Source organism: Lepisma saccharinum, chromosome 15, assembly GCF_977018435.1.
Source record: "Lepisma saccharinum chromosome 15, izLepSacc3.1, whole genome shotgun sequence".
NCBI classification, from domain to species: domain Eukaryota; kingdom Metazoa; phylum Arthropoda; class Insecta; order Zygentoma; family Lepismatidae; genus Lepisma; species Lepisma saccharinum.
The window spans coordinates 31,508,222-31,532,295 of NC_139243.1; the positions used below are offsets into that span (position 1 = coordinate 31,508,222).

The following is a 24,074-nucleotide window of genomic DNA, read 5'->3' on the forward strand; positions in this document are numbered from 1 at the left end:
AACATGTGCGTTCATTTTATTCAACTTGTATTGAATATATTAAGCAGTGGTCCTCTCCCTTTTCTGAAATGACTGTGTTGGATTGGGTAAAACTGGATTCGATGATCGAATGGGATAGGGTGCACAATAGCGTACAATTTTTCAACAAATGGTCAGGAAAGCAACTTAATGATTCTTATCTCTTTGATGAAATTTCAAATGTAAGAGCGTATGCTACTCTTGAAAAACTGAAAGCATGGAACACTGCTCAAATGAGAGTAGATTTAAGATGGGTTGAGATATTCAAATATTTTCAGGAAAAATTTATTTCCTTTTAAAAGGTATTTGATATTGTAGAGTTCAGTTTGTGCCTTCCAGCAACAAATGCACCCACTGAGAGAGTTTTCTCAATAATGAATAACATGTGGACTGCTGAGAAATCTCAATTGAAAACTGAAACTCTGAAACACCTAATAATAACTAAATATAATTTCAATTGTACCTGTAGTGAATTCCATGATATGGTTATGGAAAATACAAAGTTATTACATGCTATTCACTCGAAGGAAAAGTACAGAACCATTAAGGATGATATTTAAATATTGGTACATTTGATTATGAAATATTTGTTAATTTGAAGTTATTGGAATTGTTTTAAAGACTTAAAGTGTAAGTGACATGTTCTCAACAAAATTTTGCTCACAACTGTAGTTTGTTTAATATGTCAAATTTTAAATACATTTAGTTTTCATTTTTGTTTTATGCCACTCATATACTTTGGGGATTCATCAAATAAAAGAATAATTATTTTTAAAACTTTTGTTCTTTGTCTTTCCTTTTTTGAAGAAAGTTTGTCATGGTATGTGTGTGTACTGTTTTTTTGCTGGCAAGGATCTGGTCACCCTAATCCTACACTTTCTTTCTGAATAGCGGACACTTCTTAATAATGAACATTTATTTTTCTCCCAGGCCTGTCCCTTATTGAGAAGTTTTACTGCATTTGATTTTACTGCTGAAAAACAGCTACATGTCTAATACAGAAGTTTGTAATGATATATGACATATACAACAATATTACAATTAAGAAAATAAAAAGTGTACTACATGATAAGAAGACCAATTTAAAAAATACAAATTTAAAAAGTACAATGCCACCACTTTTTCTAAAAGACACATCAAGAGTAAAATTATACACGTTATTTTCATAATAAAATAAAATTAAAATACCTATTATATCTAAATAAGAGATGACAGAAATTGCAGTGTATTCCGGAATACATAATGACGTGTCTTTAGTGTAATTTAGATAATAAATATGAAACATCAAGTTTTCCATTAATTAATTTAGAACATAATTGTAATCGTTAATATTTCTTCTTTCCAAGAGAGACGAAATATTAAGTTTGTCTAACAAATTATAATATTCATAATAATACCTAAAAAGTCTGAATTTAAAATACAAAAATGAAACAAATGTTTTCTGTACATTTCCAAGTTGTTGTACTGTATTCAAAAATAGGTTTTACATAGTGTACACAGTAAACACAGTAAATAACTGAATATTAGATTGTTTGAATTTGTCCATTTGTTGATTAAGTGGTCGATTTTCTTAAACTGTAGGTCCAGTCCCTATTAGCCTTACTGTGCATAAAGTGCACTTAAAGTACCAAATCAATCAATGAAAATCAATAAATCCTACTATAAACAATAGGTCTAGTCGCAGTTAACCTTTCTGTGCATAAAGTGGACATATAAACAAACTCAAACCATCAAAGAAGATAATTGAGGAGCTATACTTTGGCCCAGGAGTCTGTAGAGCAAATGTATCCCTCCAACACTTCAATTCCGAAATTGTAGTCTTTTGCCAGTACTTATGCAAGGGAGTATGGAAGTCTGAATTGGCTTTAAATTGTGAATTACAGATGGCGGAGCTTCCTCAAAGCTACATGTGGCACCTGCAATGGCGGTTTGATTTAAGTGTGACAAAAATTTTGATTGGAGAAATATATCAATTTTTACACAGTTCATGTCTAGAACACTAGAATCATAGAATATGTGTATTTCCATTAATTGAACAAACTCAGTGTTTATTTTCCAGGGTAGATAATGGAAGATATCTATTCAAAAAGAAATAAACTAATTATGAACAAGTAGTCATTAGTTATTTATCTCCTATACTCACCGGCCTGCATTGGTTTGAATGATTCGCAGATCACTGTTGTTTCAACATGATGATTTCAAAGATGAAATCCATTTTTACCCATCACGTCTACTTTATTTCTCTCCAGAAAATAGCAACATATTAACTGCTTTAATTTCACAATAAAATGTGTAGTTGCATAATTAACTCAATAGAATGCCTCTGCCTAGATGGTGGTAAATGCACATGTAGAATAGTGTCTTCACAAGAAACAAAGGCATGAAAATTGTAAACTTTGAAATTTTCTTCACAAAATGTTCAAAATTCAATGTTATGATGTGTTGATTGAACTTAATGACTTGGAGAAAAATCCTGATCTTGGGGAAAATCCTGACGTGATGGGAACAAATGTATGTCACATCCGTCATCAGCATTCAAAATACTTCCAGAATCACCTATTGGTTTGTAAACATCCGAAATTTCCTATCTTTAAATTTATTTTATTGCGTTCTGTAATAGATGTAATGTAATGACGAATATGAGAATTTTGATTGTGAAATTGTGAAAAATCCTGACATGATGGGGGAAAATGGATTGATGTCATTTGCATCCCCCATGCCGACCTCCGTGGCGGAGTGGTTAGCACAGTGCGCTACGACGCCAGGCGATCCCGGTTTCGAATCCCCTCCTGGACATTGGTGTTCTTCGTGAGTGTCCCTTCATCAATTTTTCAACATATCATCACTCATCCTCATCTTCGCGATTAGCCAAAACGTGGCAGAAAAGCGAAGTAAAATAAACCAAATCTATCATTCCGCCTGGAAATTGAATTCTTGCAGGGATTAACCAGTAGACCTACAAAGAAACGAGTTACATCAAAATTTAGCTTCATCAATTCTGCGTTAATCTATGTTAACCATTATTTTTTTTCGAGTGTCTTCTTTTATCCAATTGAGAACAAAAAAGAAGTGCCTAATTCTTTGTTTTACAAACTATCGCTCTCTTTGAAATTCTGTAAATTAATGACGGGTTGTCCGATCGTGAAGAAATTTCATTACGGTGCAGGCAGAAAAGTTTTAAACACAATTCTTGATTTTTACATTTTTAAAATTTGTCAAAAACCTGTTCCCACCAATCTTTCGAAACAACTTTTTCCTAGTATTGCACAGAAAAAACTGGTTTGTTTGGAATTACCAAAAAAGTTTGGTTGAGCTGTTTTGTTATGCTTTTTGTTTCCGATAACAATTACTAAAGAATTTTGCTTAAGAATACCAAAAAGTTTGGTCAGACGAACTATGGTACTCGTAAACAAAATGGTACATTTGTAAGTTAAGAAAAACAAAACGTTTGTTTAGATTTACTATATGTGCGTGAGCGTGCTTTCGAATTTGAAATAACGATTGTCCAGTTTCGTCGAGTGTAGTACGAAAGTCCTTTATCGAAAATTGAAACTCATCTAGATAGACAATTACGCGAAGCGAGTCTTCATGATGTTGTGTAGCCCGTGTAGTCTAATATGCTGAAGAGAAAACTCAGGATATACATACTTTATGCTGATGCTTCCTACACCGGCCGATTCTGCCGAAATGTGTAGAAGGAACATAAGTTTTGTGCAACAAATAATAGTATGTTTGATTGTAATCATAGCGAAAAATTGTGCTTTAACACTCTTCAAAAGACGTGTGAACATTAAAAGCTATAAATTAAAGAAAAATGCACTGCAGTGAATAAAATTGAATCTCCCATGGCCAACCTTTTTGATTCCAGACTATATAACTAGGAGCTAAGTGTGCGGAAGAGAAACAAACACACTCCATAAACGGTTAGTTCTTGTGTATTTTGAGATCAGTTAGTTTGTACAAACTACCCACCCTAGTATAATTAGATATATTATAAATAATTTATGAATAAATTATTTAACAAATCGTTTGGTAAGTTTAAATAAAAACATTTGGTAAGAATTAGAAGGCAAATTTGGTAATTGTTAATAAATTATTTGGTTTTCCCAAACAAATGGGCTACATTTTGTTAGATTTACCAAAATAATATTTTGTATTGGTAACCGAAAGATTGTTTACGACAAACAAATAGAACTTGACCAAATCTTTTGGTTGATGCCTATTTAAGCAAACGAATTGTTCACCACTACCATTTTTTTTGGATAATAATCCAAAAAAAACATTTTTATCTGTGTGGGTAGTCCTAGAAATACACAATTGGTCTTGTTTTGATGCTCTTTGTATCTGTTTTTAAAATGCGCCATCGTTGTCAATTCACATTGCGAAACCGATTTTATACAGATTTTTATTAAACGGAGTAAAGCTGTACTTGGGACGTGTCAACACCGCAAGCACCGACTCTCAGTTCCAACAGTTTCCACGGTTCAAAGGAACATCGCTGTGTGCCAAGTTACGCGTGCAGCTTTACTCCATTGGATACAAATCTGTATAAAATTGATTTCGCAATGTGAATTAACAATGATAGTTCATTTTAAAAACAAATGCAAAGAACTTCAAAACAAGACCAATTGTGTAGAGGAAAGTGACCAAAGTTGGACCCCCGTTTTGCTTTTCATCCCTGGTGTCATTATGGCATATTATTTCTATTAGAAATTTAATAAAATGGGTTCTTTGATATGTTTGCTAACGTTTTGAGTAACTTAATCCACCTTAAAGCGCATGATGCTTTGCCAGTAAGCATTTCTGTAAAAAGGGACGAAAAGTAACAACGGAGAAAAAGTGGCCAAAGTCGGACCCCTCCTTTAACAAGTTCCAAAAATTGGAAAAGACGCAAAGAAATGTAAATATATTATATGTAGTAAATGAATTACATTTATTGAGCTTGCATAAAGAATATAGATGTACAAAAGTAATATAATATAAACTACCAATATCCTAACTGCGTCAATCGCCTTTCCATTTGTTGGATATCCCACCTTCTCCCACACACAGAACCCAAAACGTGTCAATTGACACATATATTTTTATTTCAATAACACGTTAACGTGCATAAACTGCAAATGATGCACCTTTTAGTGTGTCGAAATACACATAGAAATGTATAAATTGGTATTTTTATCAGATGAAGTTCCCTGTGATGCACTAAAATGCATAAATTTGGAAGATCAGACAAGATCATTTCGAAGATAACAAACTTTCACTTTTGAATGCAATTGACACAGGTAGATGTGTAATTTTGTTATCTTCGAAATGATCTTGTCTGATCTTCCAAATTGATGCATTTTAGTGCATCACAGGGAACTTCATCTGATAAAAATACCCATTTATACATTGCTATGTGTATTTCGACACACAAAAAGGTGCATCATTTGCAGTTTATGCGCGTTTACGTGTTATTGAAATCAAAATATATATATATATATGCGTCAATTGACACGTTTTTGGTTTTGCTGCATTGCCTTTTCCCTTGAACATCTGAAACAATAGGTAAAAGGACTTTACTAACGAGTAACGACCCTTTGCTTCAATTACAATTGTAATGTTAGGCATTCATTGAGGGGTCCTACTTAGGGCATTTTACTCGTGGAGTCTTATTGTTTATACAATAAAACCACACGTATCATCAAACAAACCATTACCATAATTTCAAAGTACAATACTTACTAGTGTCTAAATTGTAACAAGATTGCTACAATTAGCAAAATTCCCACTGTTGTGCACCGATGTACAAACTTTCATTCACACAGAAACAAGTCATGGCGGACTAAAGCACCTGATACTTGCACCTTGCACGTTACTGCTGATACCTTCCCTACACAATCTTTTCGTTATTCTTGACGTGTTTCGCCAATTGCGACCACGTGGCAGCACGTACTTACGGAAACAGGAAGGGGGTCCGAGTTTGGTTATTTTCCTCTATTTGTAGGACTACCCAATACTAGGAAAAAGTTGTTTCGCAAAATTGGTAAGAACATTTTTTTTGAAATCACAAATTGGGTTTAAAACGTTTCCGCCTGCACTGTACTAAAATCTCATTACGATCGGACAATCCGTTATTGATTTGCAGAACTTCAAAGAGAGCGAACCTTTTTAATACTCAAAGAAGCAGGCACTTTCTTTTGTTCTCACGACGATAAAAAATATAAGGTATACTCAAAAAACAAATTGGTTAATATAGATTAACGCAGAATTGATTAGGCTAAATTTTAATGTAATTCGTCTTTATGTAGGACTCCTGGTTAATTGTTAATTGGAGTCCAAACTCGATTATATATATCACTCTCGAGACAGGTGTCCGGTAGTGTTTCTTTCAAATCGCTCCCAACTGTGTTACGTCCTTGCACATTTTCTAACTTTGCATTATGATTGTGAATATACATGTTAAAAGAAGAAATATGTAGTATCATCTTGATTGCTTGATAATGTTTATAAATTTACATGTTGTATAACTCAGTTTGTGACGTAAACGTGAACGCACCAACCAGCGAATTTATGATCCAATGAATTAACCTTTATGTAATATACTAATGAAGTTCGTTTAACGCAACATGCATAATGCTATGATGTAAATATAAACCCGCCAATCAAAGCTTACCAATGTTAATGAACTAACCAGATTGTGTTTAGATAATGCCGGAACGTTTAAATTTGTATTTTTTCCAAAATGTAAGAAGTTTATCAACGTTAAAGAAATAATTTTTAATTCAAATGAATATGTAAACTCAAAGCAAAACTATGTATATTCTAAATATCTATCTGTTATAATTCAGAATATTGTATCAGAAAATTACCTAAGGCCGAAGTTCGAGGCTGGAAACTTGAGTATAAATACGACGCATTTGGGATTAAAAGGGGTGAGTGTCAGTCTAGGAAGAAGTGTAATAGGTTTAAGCCGCTCTTCTGTAAAACTTAGATTGGCCACTTAGGAATGGTTCCAACCTAGGAAGAAGTGAAATAGGTTTAAGCCGCTCTTCTGAAAAACTTAGATTTGGGCCACCTTAGTGTTGATGTGTTGATCTTCAAGTTAGTATAATTTTATCTACGAGAAACAATACTTCAAGTTCCGGCTTTCGAGTTACCTATCTGCTCGTTATAAGTGTCTCAGTGGAATAATAAACATTTATCTAAACTTTACAATCTTGGTTGGATTCTTCCAAAAAAAACTAACTTGAGATGCGTTTCATTGAAGACCATTAGAGTCTTGATGTTCTCGACTACTGGAGTAAAGGGTTACAAGAGTTACGAGGAATGTAACAACTGACGTCACTATTGCTGGATCAACATCGAAATTTTGGAGCTCCAACAAGAAAACGAACCCGAAACCTCTTGCACCAAAGGCGAGAGCCGATAAGTAAAGTTCCAGAATAATATGAGTGTCTGGATCTTGGAAAGTATGAAATTAATATATACCATAGTTTTCTAGAGCAAAAATACGTTCCAAATAATCACTAATACATTTCTGTGAAAAATATACTGAGGCACATTGCACAGTGATTCGGATCCTACTTTAAACCCAAGACCAGTCCCGATTATTCTTTGTGTAAGTAATGGACTTCGTGGTGAAGCTGAAGGTACCAGGTTCGAATCTTGAGTAAGGCATGTATGTGTTAATCTATTTGTCCGTGACTGGAGCGACAGAGCGACCTGGACTAGAAGAATCTTCAACACTGGTTATGTCCTGTTTGAACTTCTCAGCCCACTCGTACACTTGTTAGCGACTCATACAGTTGTCACCGTACTGAACTGTCTGAGGAGATGAATTTCTATCGGTTTCACGCCTTCACTCAGCACAAATCGCACGACACTTCGCTGCTCCATCTTGGAGCACTCCTGTAAGGGTGCCGCCATCTTGTGTAACTGTATCCCAGCGTCCTGTGCGCGAGACAGGCGTGCCAGCCCCAGCTATGAATAGCTTACAGATGCCTTCACAAAATAACAAACATATATCAATCACGGTGTTATTTTAATTTTGTTAAAGTACTTTTTCAGTTATTTATTGAATGAACCTTGTACAAAAACTTTGGTTCGATTTCAAATTGAGGAAGACTTCCATGAATAATTTCCCATCAATCTCTGTGTAGCATTTATTTAAACTTTATGAATGTTACTGTAATTTGAGGTTATTGTTGTTCCCAATCTTTGTTTTCAGTTTACTGAAGAAGGTCAGCGTGGAAGTGAATTCAGGGAAGCCGAGGTTAGAATTCGACCAAGATGGCAGCCTTAAAAATGCGGAGTTGAAAATTGTAAACCTAAGACATCAGCAATCGTCATCACAGCTCGTATGGGAAGAGGTAAGTTGTTGCTTTTCTGTTTTTAAATACAGATTTATTACATGCACATAGTATAAGTTAAATACACAGTCTGTTTATGGCGAACTGTCTTTATGTTACTTTACAGAAGCTTGAATTAAGATTACGAGGTGTAATCAACAATATCTCCAACTTTAAAAACGGAGCGTGAATGTACTTCTATCTTGGCAGGTGTTTTATCACATGGCGGTGCTACAGGCACGTATCTACAAATATGTTTCGGGGGAGGGGGGGGGGGGTCCGAACCAATTGTCTCGGGAATAATAATAATAATAATGTTTAAATTAAAATAATTACATTATATTATTTGGTGGCCGCGGTGGCTCATTCGGTAACGCGTCTGACTATATTGCTAAAGGTCCCGGGTTCGATCCCTGGCCGGTTCAAAACCGGGAACTTTTCTAACGGTGGAAGCGGCCCCGGCACCCACCCAGCGTCGAATAACATGGGTACCTGGGGGAAACCCTGGGGGGTAAAGGCGGTCAGGGGCGTGATGCTGATCACATCACCCCAACTCACGACCGGATCAAGAAAGTGTGGGGCGTTACCCCCCAACCCCTATACGCCTTCATGGCGTGGTGCTATGCACAGGGGAACACTTTACCTTTTTTTATATTATATTATTATTACACGATTAGGTAAAAAGACTGTATAAGAATAGAGATATAACAGCGCATATTCATTACATAGGTAACCTGTAGTTAAGATCGCAATAATTTATATAAAATTTAAACTTATGGAATAACAAAATGTAGTTGGAGAAAAGTAGTAAGTTTCTGATTAAAATTTTATGCACATTATTTTAAGTAATAGTGTACATAAATCATCAATGTAATGTCATTCAAAGCCATATGATCCGAATATAATACTTGCCTTCTAAAAAGTTCAGGGGAAATTAATAACTGTCGATTAACAAATGTTAATATTCTGGTTATTTAATTTTAGTACTTGGTATGTTTTTCTGGGGGGTCCGGACCCCTGGGCCCTCTAAACACGTCCTTCGTGTCCTTCAAACCCCTATAATCCCAATATAATCCTTATCTTCCAATAAGTTCAGCTGAAATTATGCAACAAATGCTAAACGAGTATACTTTTGTTATTCAATTTAAGTACTTGATAAATCTCTCGGGGGGGGGGGGGGTCCGGATCTACTGGACCACCCCCCTAAATACGTCCTTGGGTGCTAAGTATACAATAACTTACTGCAGTGCCGGATCTACAAGCCGCAAAACCACGCAGTGCGGAGATATGTAAGCCTTTAGGGGGGCCTCAGCCATTGACATAGTAGAGGGTTCGTATTAACTTAGTTACTCGAGGGTGCTACAATATATACAGGTAAACCATCTCTGTGCATATAACACCGTGCCATGAAAGCACACTTAGATTATGTAGGCCGCACATATTTTCGATGTTGGCCATCTTTGAGGTGATGTGATCAGCAGCACGCTGCGGCCACCTTTATCCCGCCTCCAAAATGGTACCATTTGATTTGAGGCTCGGTAGGCCCTAGAGCCGCTTTATGCTAGGACAAAGCTGAAAAAAAAATCGACCTTAGATCACCCCGTGTTTCCCGCGTGACAGTCAGACTAGAATGAAATCAGGCTAGAATTTCACGAGAAATGCAGTGGTGGGAGTTTCTTCAACCTCTTTTTAGTCAGGAAAAAGTTACGACTCCATCATTTTCCAGGTGTGAGAAAACAGTGTCATATATATATATATATATATTACACATATCACCCCATTTTAAAAAATTGAGTTGAATTCAATATGGCGGCCACCAATTTGGCGGACGTCCTCTTGGAACACACCAATGTAGTTTTGCCTAAGCCTAAACTGTTTTTATCATGACAAATTGTACCTTGCCCAACTCTTTTACCTTTTATAGTGGATGTTAAGGGACTTTTGAATCACCATTTAGGTTCTTATATGTGACTTTGTCAACATGAGTCCAAGAATCACACACACACACAGGGACGGCGCTACAGGGGGGGCTAGGGGGCTGAAGCTCCCCCAAAACCGGTCTCAGCCCTACCTGTAGCCACCATAAATTTTTGTAGTACCGTGTGCGCATTTCGATCGAAAACTTAAAATGTAGAAGTTTACATTTTCCATTATAAAACTTCCATTGGAACAAGTACAATGTCCATCTACATTTTCTGGTTCGGTTTGATCGCAAGGCAACTTTAGTACGATGTGTTCTACAATCAATGGGAAGAGGGGCAACTGCAGATGTGTCTGGAAAACAGTAGCCACTGATCATTTGATACTAGTAATTGGCCAATCATGCAAGCACGTAGCCAAAGGGAGGGCTCGGGGGCTGGAGCACCCTATCAAATCATACAAATATCTAATTTAAATAGTGTATAGTGGTAATTCATTTGACTTAGCAGGATTGAACATCCTGTACAATAAGTTGAAATATACTGAGAAATTCATCTTCAGGGCTTCCACCTCCCCACTTTTTCGCTTTTAGATGGCAGCTTTCGATAAGGGATGAGGCCCTCCCAAAATAAAATTCTGGCTACGGGCCTGCAATCATATGAGTCCCCAAACTTGTTACGAAATCTTCTGCCTGCCTGGTAGGTGGACGTATGCACTGGTTACTTCATTGTTGGCACGTACAGCTAAATGTGTGCAATTCATTATGAACCTCCATAAATCATATCACTTTATTTCAGAATAGATCAAACAGGTGTGATAAAATAATTTTTATAAAAACGACGACAATAAAAATCTTAAGAAGCGTTATGTTTGTTAGTTTCTCATTTGACTACCGACAATTTCACGAGTATTAACAATGCTTTCTCATTGGTTTCATTGTTATATCTATCCATATTGCTGCAAATATTCGAGAGAATGTAATACGATGTTAAGAAAATTAAAGAGTGTACGAACTACGAATTCTTAAATGCTAAGAATTGGAAAGATTAAAATTGGGCTCGCAGCCCAAATAGTCTATCGATAAAATTGCTGCTTTCATATCAAGGGGACCCGGGTTCGATTCCCGGTGGAGGTAACATTTCATTAAGTGGTTCAAATTCCACTACAAACTGTAACTCTCGTCCAGTGGAACTTAATACAAATCTAATAAAGTAATCATTGCAATACGGTGCGAAAATTATCAAGATTGGACTATTTTATTGCTCGCAGAGCAATACATTCTCTCTCTTTCCCTCTGTGTGTGTGTGTAAAGCAGGGCCGTATCAAGGTTTGTGGAGGCCCCTGGGCAAAATGTTTTGTGGGGGCCCCCTTTTTTTATTATTGTTTACTAGGAGCTTTATTAGCTCAATATGTTAACCACCAATTTTCAGCAGTTGAAATGGTAGACCTGATTTTAGAATCAGTAGTCATTCGCAATCGAACATATCGCAGATAGGTTTGCAGGGAGAATAGCGCAGTAAAATAAAGTTACAGGACTAAAATTGTAGCGCTATAGCAGCAGTAAAATTCTGCGTCTAAATGTGTACAATATATTGTGAAGAGTGAACACCGTAACTACAATATATACGTAGTAAATACTAAGGGGATTCAGACAGAAACAGAGAACTGAGCGGTAGACTGTACTTACGTACATAATTTATTATAAATGATACTATTTACAATTAAGAGTAAATATGTCACTACATATGCATTGAATAAGTGTGCCATATTTCCACACCACAGCCAAATAAATCCATGGTATAAAGTATACTGAGCTTCAGATATCTACAAACAGATCGACTGAGAGCTGTGCTAGACATACGACAATATTGAAGTCTTTTTTTATTTTGAAAATACAACTTCTTATGTAATATTTCACAAGCATAGCCAGCTGGTTATAAGATTTTTTTGGTGGAGGCCCTTCACAACTTTCTTTTGGTGGGGGCCCCGGCGAAATTGCCCCAATTGCCCATAGGTTAATCCGGCCCTGGTGTAAAGGTAGGTAGGAAAGTAGAGGGGGCCTTTGGTAATATTTTGTTGCTCAATACAGTATGTTACTCAGCAGTAGCGTACGCAGGATTTCGTCAAGGGGGGTGTTATTTCGAAAACATTCTACAAATTCATATTACCATTGTTTTATTATACTTTATTTAATTAATTAATAATAATAAATTAATTAATAATTATTATAATTAATTAATTAATTAATTTAATTACTACTAATAATTATTACTAATGCAGCTGCTATTTATGAAAGAAATAGAACAAAATTACATTTCTTTTGTTTCTTTGTTACAAAATAATTGTCTAGTCAACGGTTATTTGTATATGATAAGTCAGACATTTTAAGTGTGAAGAAAATCCATAAAACAAGCAAATATATTAAATTTATTGAAATCGAAATATGAAACTCATTCAAGGAGCCGCGCTGGTCTAGTCTGACAACTTCGTGGGATATCCGGGTTCGATTCCCGGAATTGGTTGGAATTTATCCAGCCTTGTCTCCGCACCCAGCCTCATAGCAATGGGTACCTGAGAGCAACCCTGGGGGATGGAGGCTGCCGGAGCATGGTGCTGATCACATCACCTGCAAAATAGTTCGAGATCGAGAATCTTTGGGGCCCACCACACCACTACGTGTGCCTTCATGGCACGGTGCTATATGCACGGGGGAATTTACATTACCTTTACCTATGGAACTCGCCCAGGATGATGATGAAGCGCGAGAATACATGTTGCTAAATTCCACTGAGTCTATGTTTTCGTTGAGAAGTAAGTTTATAGACATTCCAACACATTTATCATTTCTAGGTGATTCACAAAGCACTTCTTCAACATTATTTAATGATGTGGATGTAGACTCAGCATCACTTGAGAGCTCACAAGGGGATGTGAAATCAGTACCGGGAAGAACGTTTGCAATAAGGTCGGCACACTGCGACGAAGCAAGGAATTTTCACAATTCTCGCGAGAGTCACTGCGCGACTTTTTGCAAAAAAAATTGCAAAATTGAACTTTGCGGCCGCTTAGATTGTGTTTGGAATGTTGTTTTTTCTTCATGCTGCATGGGAATAATAATTCAAATTATTATTATTATTATTATTATTATTATTATTATTATTATTATTATTATTACTGTCGCAGATCTTTGACTGTGATAAATTAGCCATTTTTAATTTTTTTCTACAGCATATTCCATAATATTTCAAAAGCTCAAGGGGGGGGTTTAAACCCGGTAACCCCCCCCCCTTGCGTACGCCACTGTTACTCAGTACCATGAACACAGGATTATCCATTAAAATTATCACATATTAAAATTATACCTTTTTTATTCTAAAGAAGAAATGTGTTCTTTAATAAATTTGCAACCATCTGTAATAGCGTATTTATTCCTTCTATTAATTCCATTTCCTTTGGATAAGGGCCTCCCCCATGGCGCAGTGGTAGCGTCAATTCCTTGTAATCAAGGGATCCCGGGTTCGATACCCGGTGGAGGCACAAGTGGTTCGGATCCCACTTTAAACTGTAGGCCCAGTCCCGATTAGCCTTACTGTGCATAAAGTGGACTTAAAACAGTAACTCAAACCTTTGGATAAGATGATGTATGGATCATCTGTCTCCCAAGGAGAATGCTTGTGAATATTTTTGTAATGGATAAAATCATAAATAAAGTTAGCCCCAGCTAGTACCCCCCCCCCCCCCCCACCCACCCACCAAGTGGACGTGCAAAACTACGTCTATGGTTAGATTGTGTTTCTTGCCGATATCATGTTCGACCAATGTTCTACGAGAATAGATCTTACCAGATAAGGAATAAAATTTTGTGCATCAAGGTGAGTGTTAAGTATATTCTTCTGTTGCCGATGTTTAGCCAAGAAATTTCCTTTACATAGGGAGATACTGAGTCAGCACGTATAGATGAGCATCGCCGTGAGTTTTACGTAGCGCGTGGGAAATCCATTTTCGCCTCCATCAGAGAGACGCTTTTGTGGAAAACAAGTTGATCGAAACCGCGAACCATGTAATTAAAGACTCGGCAGGTGTCCGGAAGAAAATTAGACGCCTCCTAAAATCGGTGGCAAAAGTTTTGGAGTAGACCTAACCACAGATATCTAATTTATTCTACAGTTTGTGGACATGCTCGAAAGCCAAACTCTTCCATATATTTGTTCGTCCATAATATTTGAACCAACTAACTCTCTAGTCTTCTTAAACCCGAAGGTTTATGGATGCAGCAACACAAGCCACCCATCTGTCCCTATCCTGGGCAAGATCAATCCAATATTTTCTATCCTTACCGATTTCCATTAGATTCACAAACTTAAATATGGTAAATTCCATTCTAATTTTTTTTCCTGGCCATTGCTCGTCACGCTTTTTCCATCCACAAAACTTTTGCAAAAACCCATTCTTCTGAAAATGTTAAATACCGGGTGGCCAGAATTAAAGTTACTCTAGTCAGAGCCCTCTGTAACCTGTTTGAGGCAACGTAGAACTTTGAAATTTGGTGAATTCTATGCAGACCATGGGGAAAAGGATGGCGATAAAAAAAGTTCAATTTTCCGCCACCAGGTTGAAATGTGGCGCTGTACTTCCATGATGGGTTGTAATAATGACGTAAACTGCTCCAATTGGTTATGAATTTGCCTTTACCTTGCAATCTTGCAATAAACGAGAGATTATTTTCTCGCAACTTCCAGCCACTGACATGTGTCTTTCTAATTAATAACCAATTGGACGCGTGATTTAGCTGAGTTGTGGAAGTACAGCGCCACATTTGAACCTGGTGGCGGAAAATTGAACAATTTTTTTTTATCGCCATCCTCTACCCCATGGTCTTCATAGTGGATTCACCAAATTTTAGAGTTCTACGATGCCTAAAACAGGCTACAGAGGGCTCTGAGTTGGGTAACTTTAATTCTGGGCACCCGGTACGTGGAATGTCTATCGGTGCAGGTGTGAGTCTCGCAACTCAAAAATGATGACACAGGAGTTTCTAAGGTAAATGTCCTGTCACTGCCGGGGTGAACGCAATGCAATTGCGAAGTAGGAGAGGACAAAAAGGGCCGGCAGTGATGGAAAAGAAGTCAGATCACTTTTAGAGAGAGTAGAGCTGGAGGTTTTGAGAGAGAGGGGTTGGATACACTGCGTGCCAGAACAGGGCAAGTTCCATCTTCCCTTGTGCCTCCCATTCTCAATCACGACGTATATGGGTTCATAAATATATTTCATTTCGTTTATTTAATCTGGTCAAATGTGTACCTCATTGCAGTCCCTTTTGGGGGACATTTGCTAAGCGAGTGGCGAGCTGTTAGCCGTTACAAACTCCTCACGAGAGACATCACGTGGCAGATCCTACATTAAAAACCAATATGGGAACATCAGAAGTTATCGCCTTAACCAAGAAATTTACGGGTTTGGAAGTATTTACTGCCAAAAGTAACGGTTTTGTAACGGTTTACTGCCAAAAGTAACGGTTTTGTAACGGTTTGCTGCCAAACGTAAAGGTTATGTAACGATTTGCTGCCAAAAGTAATAGTTTGTAACGGTTCGCTGCCAAAAGTAACTGTTTTGTAACTGTTCGCTGCCAAAAGTAACGGTTTACTGCCAAAAGTAACGGTTTTGTAACTTTTTGCTGCCAAAAGTAACGGTTTTGAAACGGTTCACTGCCAAAACTAACGGTTTTGTAACGGTTTACTGCCAAAAGTAACTTTTGTAACGTTTTACTGCCAAATGTAACGGTTTACTTTTGTTATGCTTCCAAAAGTAACGGTTTTGTAACGGTTTACTGCCAAAAGTAACGGTTTTGTAACGGTTCGCTGCCAAAAGTGACAGTTTTGTAACGGTTTACTGCAAAAGTAACGGCAGATCCTACATTAAAAACCAATATGGGAACATGATAAGTTATCGCCTTGTTCAAGAAATTCACTTTCGACTGCCGCCTCGCACAACAAGAAACACTCCTTTTTTTGTTTTTGCTTCTCAGAAGCTATAATCCAGCTTACCCTGTTTAACAGACTTCCCAGGCCAAGACAGTAATTTAGCAAGCCAACTATACATTTTTGAAAATTAAGCACGGTTTACTAGGCTGTTGTGTAAAAATATATAACTCACTTTATCGCTTGTAATTTTAGTTTTTGTTGCTAATCGTTGTGTTATTGTTGCTATTTTTGTTGTAAATTTCTATTGTTAGTGCATTCCAATGCAAAGTGGCTAATGCTATATTTGGAATCCTTTGTTAAATAAATAAAGTACGTTTACCAAAGGTAGCCCGTGTTTGCAAGGTGACCCACTGTTCGAAACTCATATTAGTATTTAACACAGCTAACAAATGGCACTACATTATAGTACCTGAAAAACTCAATATGCTGCCCAAGGCAGAAATTTATTTCATTATAAAACATAAACTAAATGTAACGTTTCAACCTTCTAGCAAGGTATTCTTCAGACTCTGCACCAAGTACAAATGTAACAAGGTACAAAACAGGACGATATATATACACAAACATTACTCTCCTCCAGACTATTAGAAAGTTGTTCTGGAACATTCTAGCAGGTGGCTTTCCCTAGTCAACTGTACTTTCACCTAAGAGGCTAAACATATTTTCTTCCATCTAGAATGTGGTTGGACTCTTTATCTCACGCTCTTTTTCCTTAATTCTTCTCTCCTCTTTCTCTCTTGTCCTTTCCACTCTTTCTAACACCTACTTCCATTCTTTATTTAACTTCAGTACCCCATTCCAGTTCATTGTGTCTTTTTCACCTTTCTTCTCCATTTCCTTGGCCTCCTTCCATTTTCTCACTAGCATTCTCTTCTCCCTTCCTATCTGCTTAGCCTCATCCCACTCTATGTCATGTCTTGTTTCTCTCGTGTGTTTAAATATCGCATGTCTCTCTCTGTTAAGTCGTACATCATCCCTATGTTGTTTTAACCTATCTTTCAGTCTCTTTCTCGTTTCTCCTATGTACACACTCTGACATTCTTTACATTTCACTTCGTAGATAATCTCTTCCTCTTCTCTGTTTTCCTTTTTCTTGTTTGCATTCTTCACTATTCTTAAGATGCTTCTCCCTCCCTTCTTGTAAGTTTTAATGCCCGCTTTTCTAAGCACTTTGCATATCTTTTCTGTGTCTTCCCAGTACTCCATATTGCAAACCTCCTCTCTTTTTCTTTGTCTTCCTCTTTTTCTTTCTCTTCCAATTCTCTGAAGAAGACCTTGCTAGAAGGTTGAAACGTTACGTTTAGTTTATATTTTATAATAAAATAAATTTCTGCCTTGGTCAGCATATTGAGTTGTTCATATCATGGAAACAAGGCTTAATGGTGTTATAATTATAGTACCTAGTTCCCTTGAGGTGCACTGTGCAGAGAACCAACTGTCTCGGGCTGCCAGCAGCTATTTAATGTAAGTTATTGTGTTGAGGAGAGAGCAAATTAGTAATCATTGTCATTTTCTGGTACTTAAGAAATGTATGTGTGTACATTGTCGAAATTAACGAAAGTTCATATGTTATACGAGTATACATGATGCGGTACAAAAATCTAGCCCTGTTCCGGTCCGTATACAATATGTACAGTATATTTGAAATAATAATGATAATAATCTGCTTACAATAGATGTTGAAAGTGATCACCTCTAACCTGAAGACACATTTGCGAAAGCGATAACATGTTTCGCATGGCAGCTTGCTGTTCCGCATGAGAAATGCTGCGCACTGTATGTGTGATATTGTTCTTCAGTTTCTGCAAGGTACGGTGATTTTTGAATACACCTTCCCTTTCAGATATCCCCAAGCGCAAAAATCGCATGCGGATAGGTCCGGAGACCGAGGCGGCCACAAGTCCTTGCTGATCAATCGGTCATCTGGAAACACAAGACCGATCCGCTCCATGGACAACGCGGAGGTGTGGCACTTTGCCCCGTCTTGTTGGAGATGACAGTATTCCTTTTCGTAATCGGTTAACAGCGTAGAAATCTTCGAATATTCTGAGGTATACAGTGGTGTTCACCGTTCCGTGAAAGAAGATAGGGTTAGTAATGCGCTGGGCGACAGTGCGCACCACACCCCCAACTTCTGTGGATGCAGAGGTTTCTCGTGATAAATACGGCGATTGTCTTGGGACCAGTATCTAGTATTCTTGGAGTTCACATACCCAGAGAGATGAAACCACCGGGATTCGAACTCTGGCCTCCCGGTGTCGCAGAAGATGTGCTAACCACTTCACCACGGAGGTCGGCTATTCTTTGCTACTGTATGTGCTGCATGTCAACAATCAAAGTTTTGAGACAAACAATTTTCCATGATAATTTCTAGAAACATGAATATGTAAGTTTTCTTGTGCGCAAGCAACATTTTCTAAGCGACCATAAGCCATTGGCCGCCTTTGGAATCCCCGTTCTCAAGGTAGTTCACATCTAATGGTTTTGAAATTCACTTTTTTTTTAAAAGTTCCAAGCAATTTTACAAAATATCAATTTGGTACACGTTGTTAATTAGTTATACAAGTTATCTTTTAAAATTTCCGAAAACTATCTCTCATAGAAGCTTAACTATTACCACCTTTGGTTCATCTACAATTAAAAAAAAAGTTTTGGTGTCAGACGTGATAACAGGCAGGATTACAGCATTCTGCAACTTGAAATAGAATCAGTGTGATTCATTTAACTTTCTGTCCAGTTTCACATGATATCTCAGACCCTGGTGTACAGAATATTTTCTTACTGAAATCTACATTGTTGTTGTTTATTCAGTGGCGTAGCAACATATCGCGAGTTATTCGGGGGTTATTCATCACCCCAGAGATTTCATATACAATTCAAACATAATATTCAGTGTGTCCGAGAAAAAATATACCAATAAAGAATTTAAATAACTCAACAATCGTTAACAACAGAAACGTCAAATAACGTTTATTTGGAAGAGAAAATCATAGAATTTTATTTAAACCAAAGAACAAGAAAAAATTTCACGTTAGTAGATCTCAATGTGTGCTCCTTTGGTGGCGCGACAAACATCAAGGCGGTACTCAACCTCCATCCAAGTGTTCTTCAACATTTGATGAGTGACGGAGCCACATGCACCGATAATTCTTTCACGTAGATCATTGAGGTCTTGCACAGGTGTTTGGTAAACCATAGTCTTCACATAACCCCAAAGGAAATAGTCTAAAGGAGGCAAGTCTGGTGACCGTGGTGGCCATTTAATGGGTCCACCCCTCCCAATCCAATTACCAGCGAAATTGTTATTAAGGAAGTTACGGTAGTAACACAACGGGCATAATGTGGGGGGGGGGCATCCTGCTGAAACATGTACCCCATAGGCGTAGCTACGGGGTGTGCCGGGTGTGCCTAGGCACTCCCTAATGGGCTGCTTTATCAAAGAGAATTAAAGACAGATATTTCAATATGGGAGAAAATAAGCGGCATCTTTCTTTTTCCAGGACAAAATTATTAAAAGTAGAGATTATTCGAAATATTGAACTCGCTGAATTTATCCACGAATTCCACCCCCCTTCCTCAATATTGGTCTAAAACTTACCTATATTTGTGGAAATGTGGAAACAGGTTATTATCTTTACTGAACGCTCGAAATTAAAAACTGATATAATACAGGGAAACAATATGTACAACAATAACAACAATGTCTCAGTAACATATGTGCTGCCAACAATCGCCTTCCCCTCCATTCTCACAATCAACTAATTATTGTATGCTGTCTGTGGGGCAGAAAGCTTATCAGTAAACATTTTGAGAATGCAACTATATTGTTGGATGTTTATTTATCAATGTCGCTGGTGGCTGGTATTTAAATCTCTTTCCTGAACCGACTAGTTTACTTCGTTGCAACTGTCGTTGTACTTGCTTTTTCGGATTCTGTTGCAAATGATCGAAGGAGCCATTATTTGATTAAAATTGCCGCTTTTAGACGTGATATTTCGTTTGCGTAAACTTACCGTACTTTTTTTTAAATAGTGAGTTTATGCTCTAAAAGAAGGTGGATCGTTTTGTCATAAGACTGAAAAGAAACGAAGGTGGTCCCGATCGAAAGCAGACAGTTGAAAGTTCAAACGCCTGTGATAGTGTCAGTTGTAGTGGTATCGGTGAACTTGTAAATATAAAATCATCCTGTTTCGATGCTCCTGACGTTGAAGAAACACCAAACACCAGGTAAGCCTATTGACATATCAGTATATCCTTGTGACCCCGTGAATGCAATACCACATAACAGAACAACAAATGTGATGTAAGGGTGAAATTGGGACCGTACCAACCAAACCTGGTGGTTTTCCCTAGAAGTAGAATAGGTGGGAAAGAAAGGGCTTTTCAATCTAGCTGGTTTCACAGTTACAAATGGTTGGAATATAGTTTAGCTGTTGACTCTGCATTTTGTTTTTACTGCAGAGTTTTTGCTTCAAACAATGCATCAGTGAGAGGACACCTTGATCAAGCATTCATTACACGAGGTTTTAAAAACTGGCATAGAGCAAACTAATGTTTTCGAAGTCATGAAAAATCTAAAGGACACCAGCAAAGCTTAAGTTCCTGGTCAAACTACAATAAAAATAAACCAATTGACGTCCAATTAGATGAGTGTAAGAAGGCTTTTCTTTCAAAGCAAGGACAAACAAGACTGCAAAATCGACAAATCATGGAGAGACTAATAAACATAATTCTTTGTCTTACAAAAGGAGGCCGCCCATTGAGAGGCCACACTGAGAATAGAGAAGCATATGACAGGGGGTTATTTCTAGATGTAGTTGATTTAATTTCCAATTATGACCTCATCTTGAAAGAACACTTAGTGAACAGGCCAAAATATTGCACTTACTTAAGTCCACAAATTCAGAATGTGATCTAATCCGCAGTTTGTAAAATGTTCTTGTACGGAAGTTGAAAATATCATTACTTGGTACAAACGAGTGCATTATCGCTGATGAAACGAGTGATTGTGGTTATCATGAACAGAAGTCTAGAGTTTTTCGATTTTGTAATGTCATTAAACAGTTACCTGTTGAGCATTTAGTGGCTCTTCGTAGTTATCTTCTGTAGATGCACAGACAATTTTTAATACGTTAGCACTAGTAGTATCCAAGTTTGGTGTTGATTGGCAAAATGTTCTTTCAGTTTGCTTCGATGGAGCCTCAACAATGTCTGGGACACTATCTGGGGTGCAAATGATGTGCAAAGAAAAGAACAGTTCAATAATGTACGTTCACTGCTATGCTCATTGTTTGAATCTTGTACTTGTGGACTCATGTAACTTACGACCCGAAAATAGACTAGTTTCAGATTTTTTCGGAACAATTCAATTCCTTTACTCTTTCAGTGAAGGTAGTTCATCAAGGCATGCAGTTTTCGAAAGTGTATGCCAGGAAATTGGTCTAAATTTAAGAACACTGAAGAAATTGGTCTAAGTTTAAGAACACTGAAGTCTTTGTCAACAACGAGAAGGGCGTGCCGTGCTGAAGCTGTTTCTGCAGTGAGAAGAAACTACTCTGCAATTATTTTGGCTTTGGAAGAAATCACTCAAGTCAGGACGTTTGAGTTCGTCTCTTGTCTCACAATGCTGCATCCAGCCCTACCAATGATCGTGAAGGTTAGCAAGTTACTCCAAAGTCCAGATGTAAATCTGCTTTCGGCTGTATCTAGTGTCAGATCGCTTTGCAATGCTGTGCAATCCATGAGAAATTTATCTCAATTCATGGAACTCTTCAACGAAGATAGTCTGGAGATTTCAATTTCTCCAGTGAAGAGGCGCAAAATTGCAAAGACTATTGACGGATCAGTCAGCTTGCAGTATTTGTATGAAACAAAGGAAGAGGAGATGAGAATGTCTTGTTATTATTCTCTTTTAGACTCAGTTGTTTGTGATATTAGTGAGAGATTTCGTCAAGAAACTGTTGGGGTTATCAGTGCCATGGGAAATCTGGTTGACTTGAATGTAAAAGGTGAAGAAATAGCCGTCTTAGCTAGAACATTCAAATTGTCAGGCGACGAGTTGGCAGCAGAAGTAAAACTTCTGAAAGGAAAATCCTCTGTACCTAAGGTAAGTTCTTCTACAGGAGTGGTTTGAGTGGTTGGAGAAGGAAGATATTTACTGCATTCTACTCTGTACTGCAGCAACTTTCTTCTATACCTGTCACAAGCTGCACGTGTGAGAGAGCTTTCTCCAAGCTTACCCAAGTTAAAACTAAATTAACAGCAACTCAGAAGCAGAATAGATTGGAAGTCCTGCTCTTGCTATTTGTGGAACAGGAAAAAGCTTCGTCTATTGATATAAATGAAGTTATTGATGAGTTTAAGAACATTGTACCTTTTGACAGACGTCTCTTGTTATAGATGACGTGTATTTTGATGTATTTGTAACATTTATGAACATTTTGTGTGTGTGTAATTTCTATGCAATTTGATTTTTTTCTACTACATATATTCAGAAATTTTCAACACTGTCATTTAGTGAATTTATATTCATTACAAACATCAGTGCAGTTAAAGAGCCAAGTGATTGTATTGCAAAATATACTATTAAAAAGATACAAGACCTCATTTTTTTTCTTTGTACACACCCAAATATAAAGTTCTAACTACGCCTATGATGTACCCATGAGGTATACGATGTACAGCTTACTGTTGCAGCATTTGCAGGTAACTTGCACCTGTAACTGTAGCTTCCTCAAAGAAAAAGGGCCCTATTACGGAATCTTGTGTCAAACCACACCACACATTCAACTTTGGACTGTCGCGTTCATGTTCAATAACTGCATGGGGATTCTGCTCACCCCATATTCTACAGTTATGCCTATGCACTTTTCCGGAAATGTGGAAGGTAGCCTCATCTGAAAATGTTACGCGTGTCAGGAATTCATTGTCATCATCATTGCGTGATAGCACTTCACTACCATAATCAAACCTAGCGGGTTTATCACTGCACTTTAGTTTCTGAACAAGCTGTAACTTATAGGCTCTAAGCCTTAACCTTTCATGTACGATATCATGCACAGTAGAACGTGGAATTTTAAGTTGAGAACTAGCACGTCTCACAGATTTACGCGGGCTTCTCTGGAAAGCTTCCTGGACTGCAACCACTTTATCCTCGCTCACACGCTTCCGACCACTACCTTTCTTCCTCAACAAAGACCCTGTTTCCAGCAATTGTTTATGCCATTTAACAATGTAATAACGTTCTGGTGCTTCCTGTCTATATTGTTGCCGGCATCTTCTTTGTACCTTTACAGGAGACTTCAATTCTGCAAACCAAAAGCAGCACTCAACTTTCTGGCGAACAGTAAACGGCGCCATTGTACAGACTACTCACGAACAAAGCCGCGCATGCGCTTAATTATGTTACGATTTTTTTCCCTTCTGGTGGTAAAACAAAATCCTTTCTTCCCTCTTCCAAATAAACGTTATTTGACATTTCTATCGTTAACGATTGTTGAGTTATTTAAATTCTTTATTTGTATATTTTTTCTCGGACACACTGTACATGCCAGTTCTTTCCCTTAATATTAATATGTGATAAATTACTTTTATTATATTGCAATTTACTTCATTTTTACAATTTTGAAAGTAAAAATAAGTAAAAATTGTTGATTTGCAAGAACATAAATACCACTTGCTTCGTGGCAGTTGGAAGTACCTTTCTGTAAACATAATCAAATCGGGAGTGCCTTTAATGGAAGAAAATAATAAATAATTAAAAATGTCCAAGCTTGTTATCGAGAATTCTTACGTAAATGTTCACATGAGAAATACCACAATAATT

At 37.3% G+C, this 24,074-nt stretch overlaps 1 protein-coding gene across 2 annotated transcripts in view; it reads left to right on the forward strand.

The window, feature by feature from the left end:
- LOC145999662 (glutamate receptor ionotropic, NMDA 2B-like) overlaps positions 1-24,074 on the forward strand; it is a 957,426-nt gene that overhangs the window by 606,758 nt on the left and 326,594 nt on the right. For both annotated transcript variants that reach the window (XR_014443422.1, XM_083136793.1), the window contains exon 7: positions 8,228-8,369. Coding sequence is in view for 1 of the 2 variants with exons in the window: in XM_083136793.1 (XP_082992919.1) it covers positions 8,228-8,369 (142 nt within the window). In the remaining variant the exon portion in view is untranslated. The remainder of the gene's footprint in view (positions 1-8,227; positions 8,370-24,074) is intronic.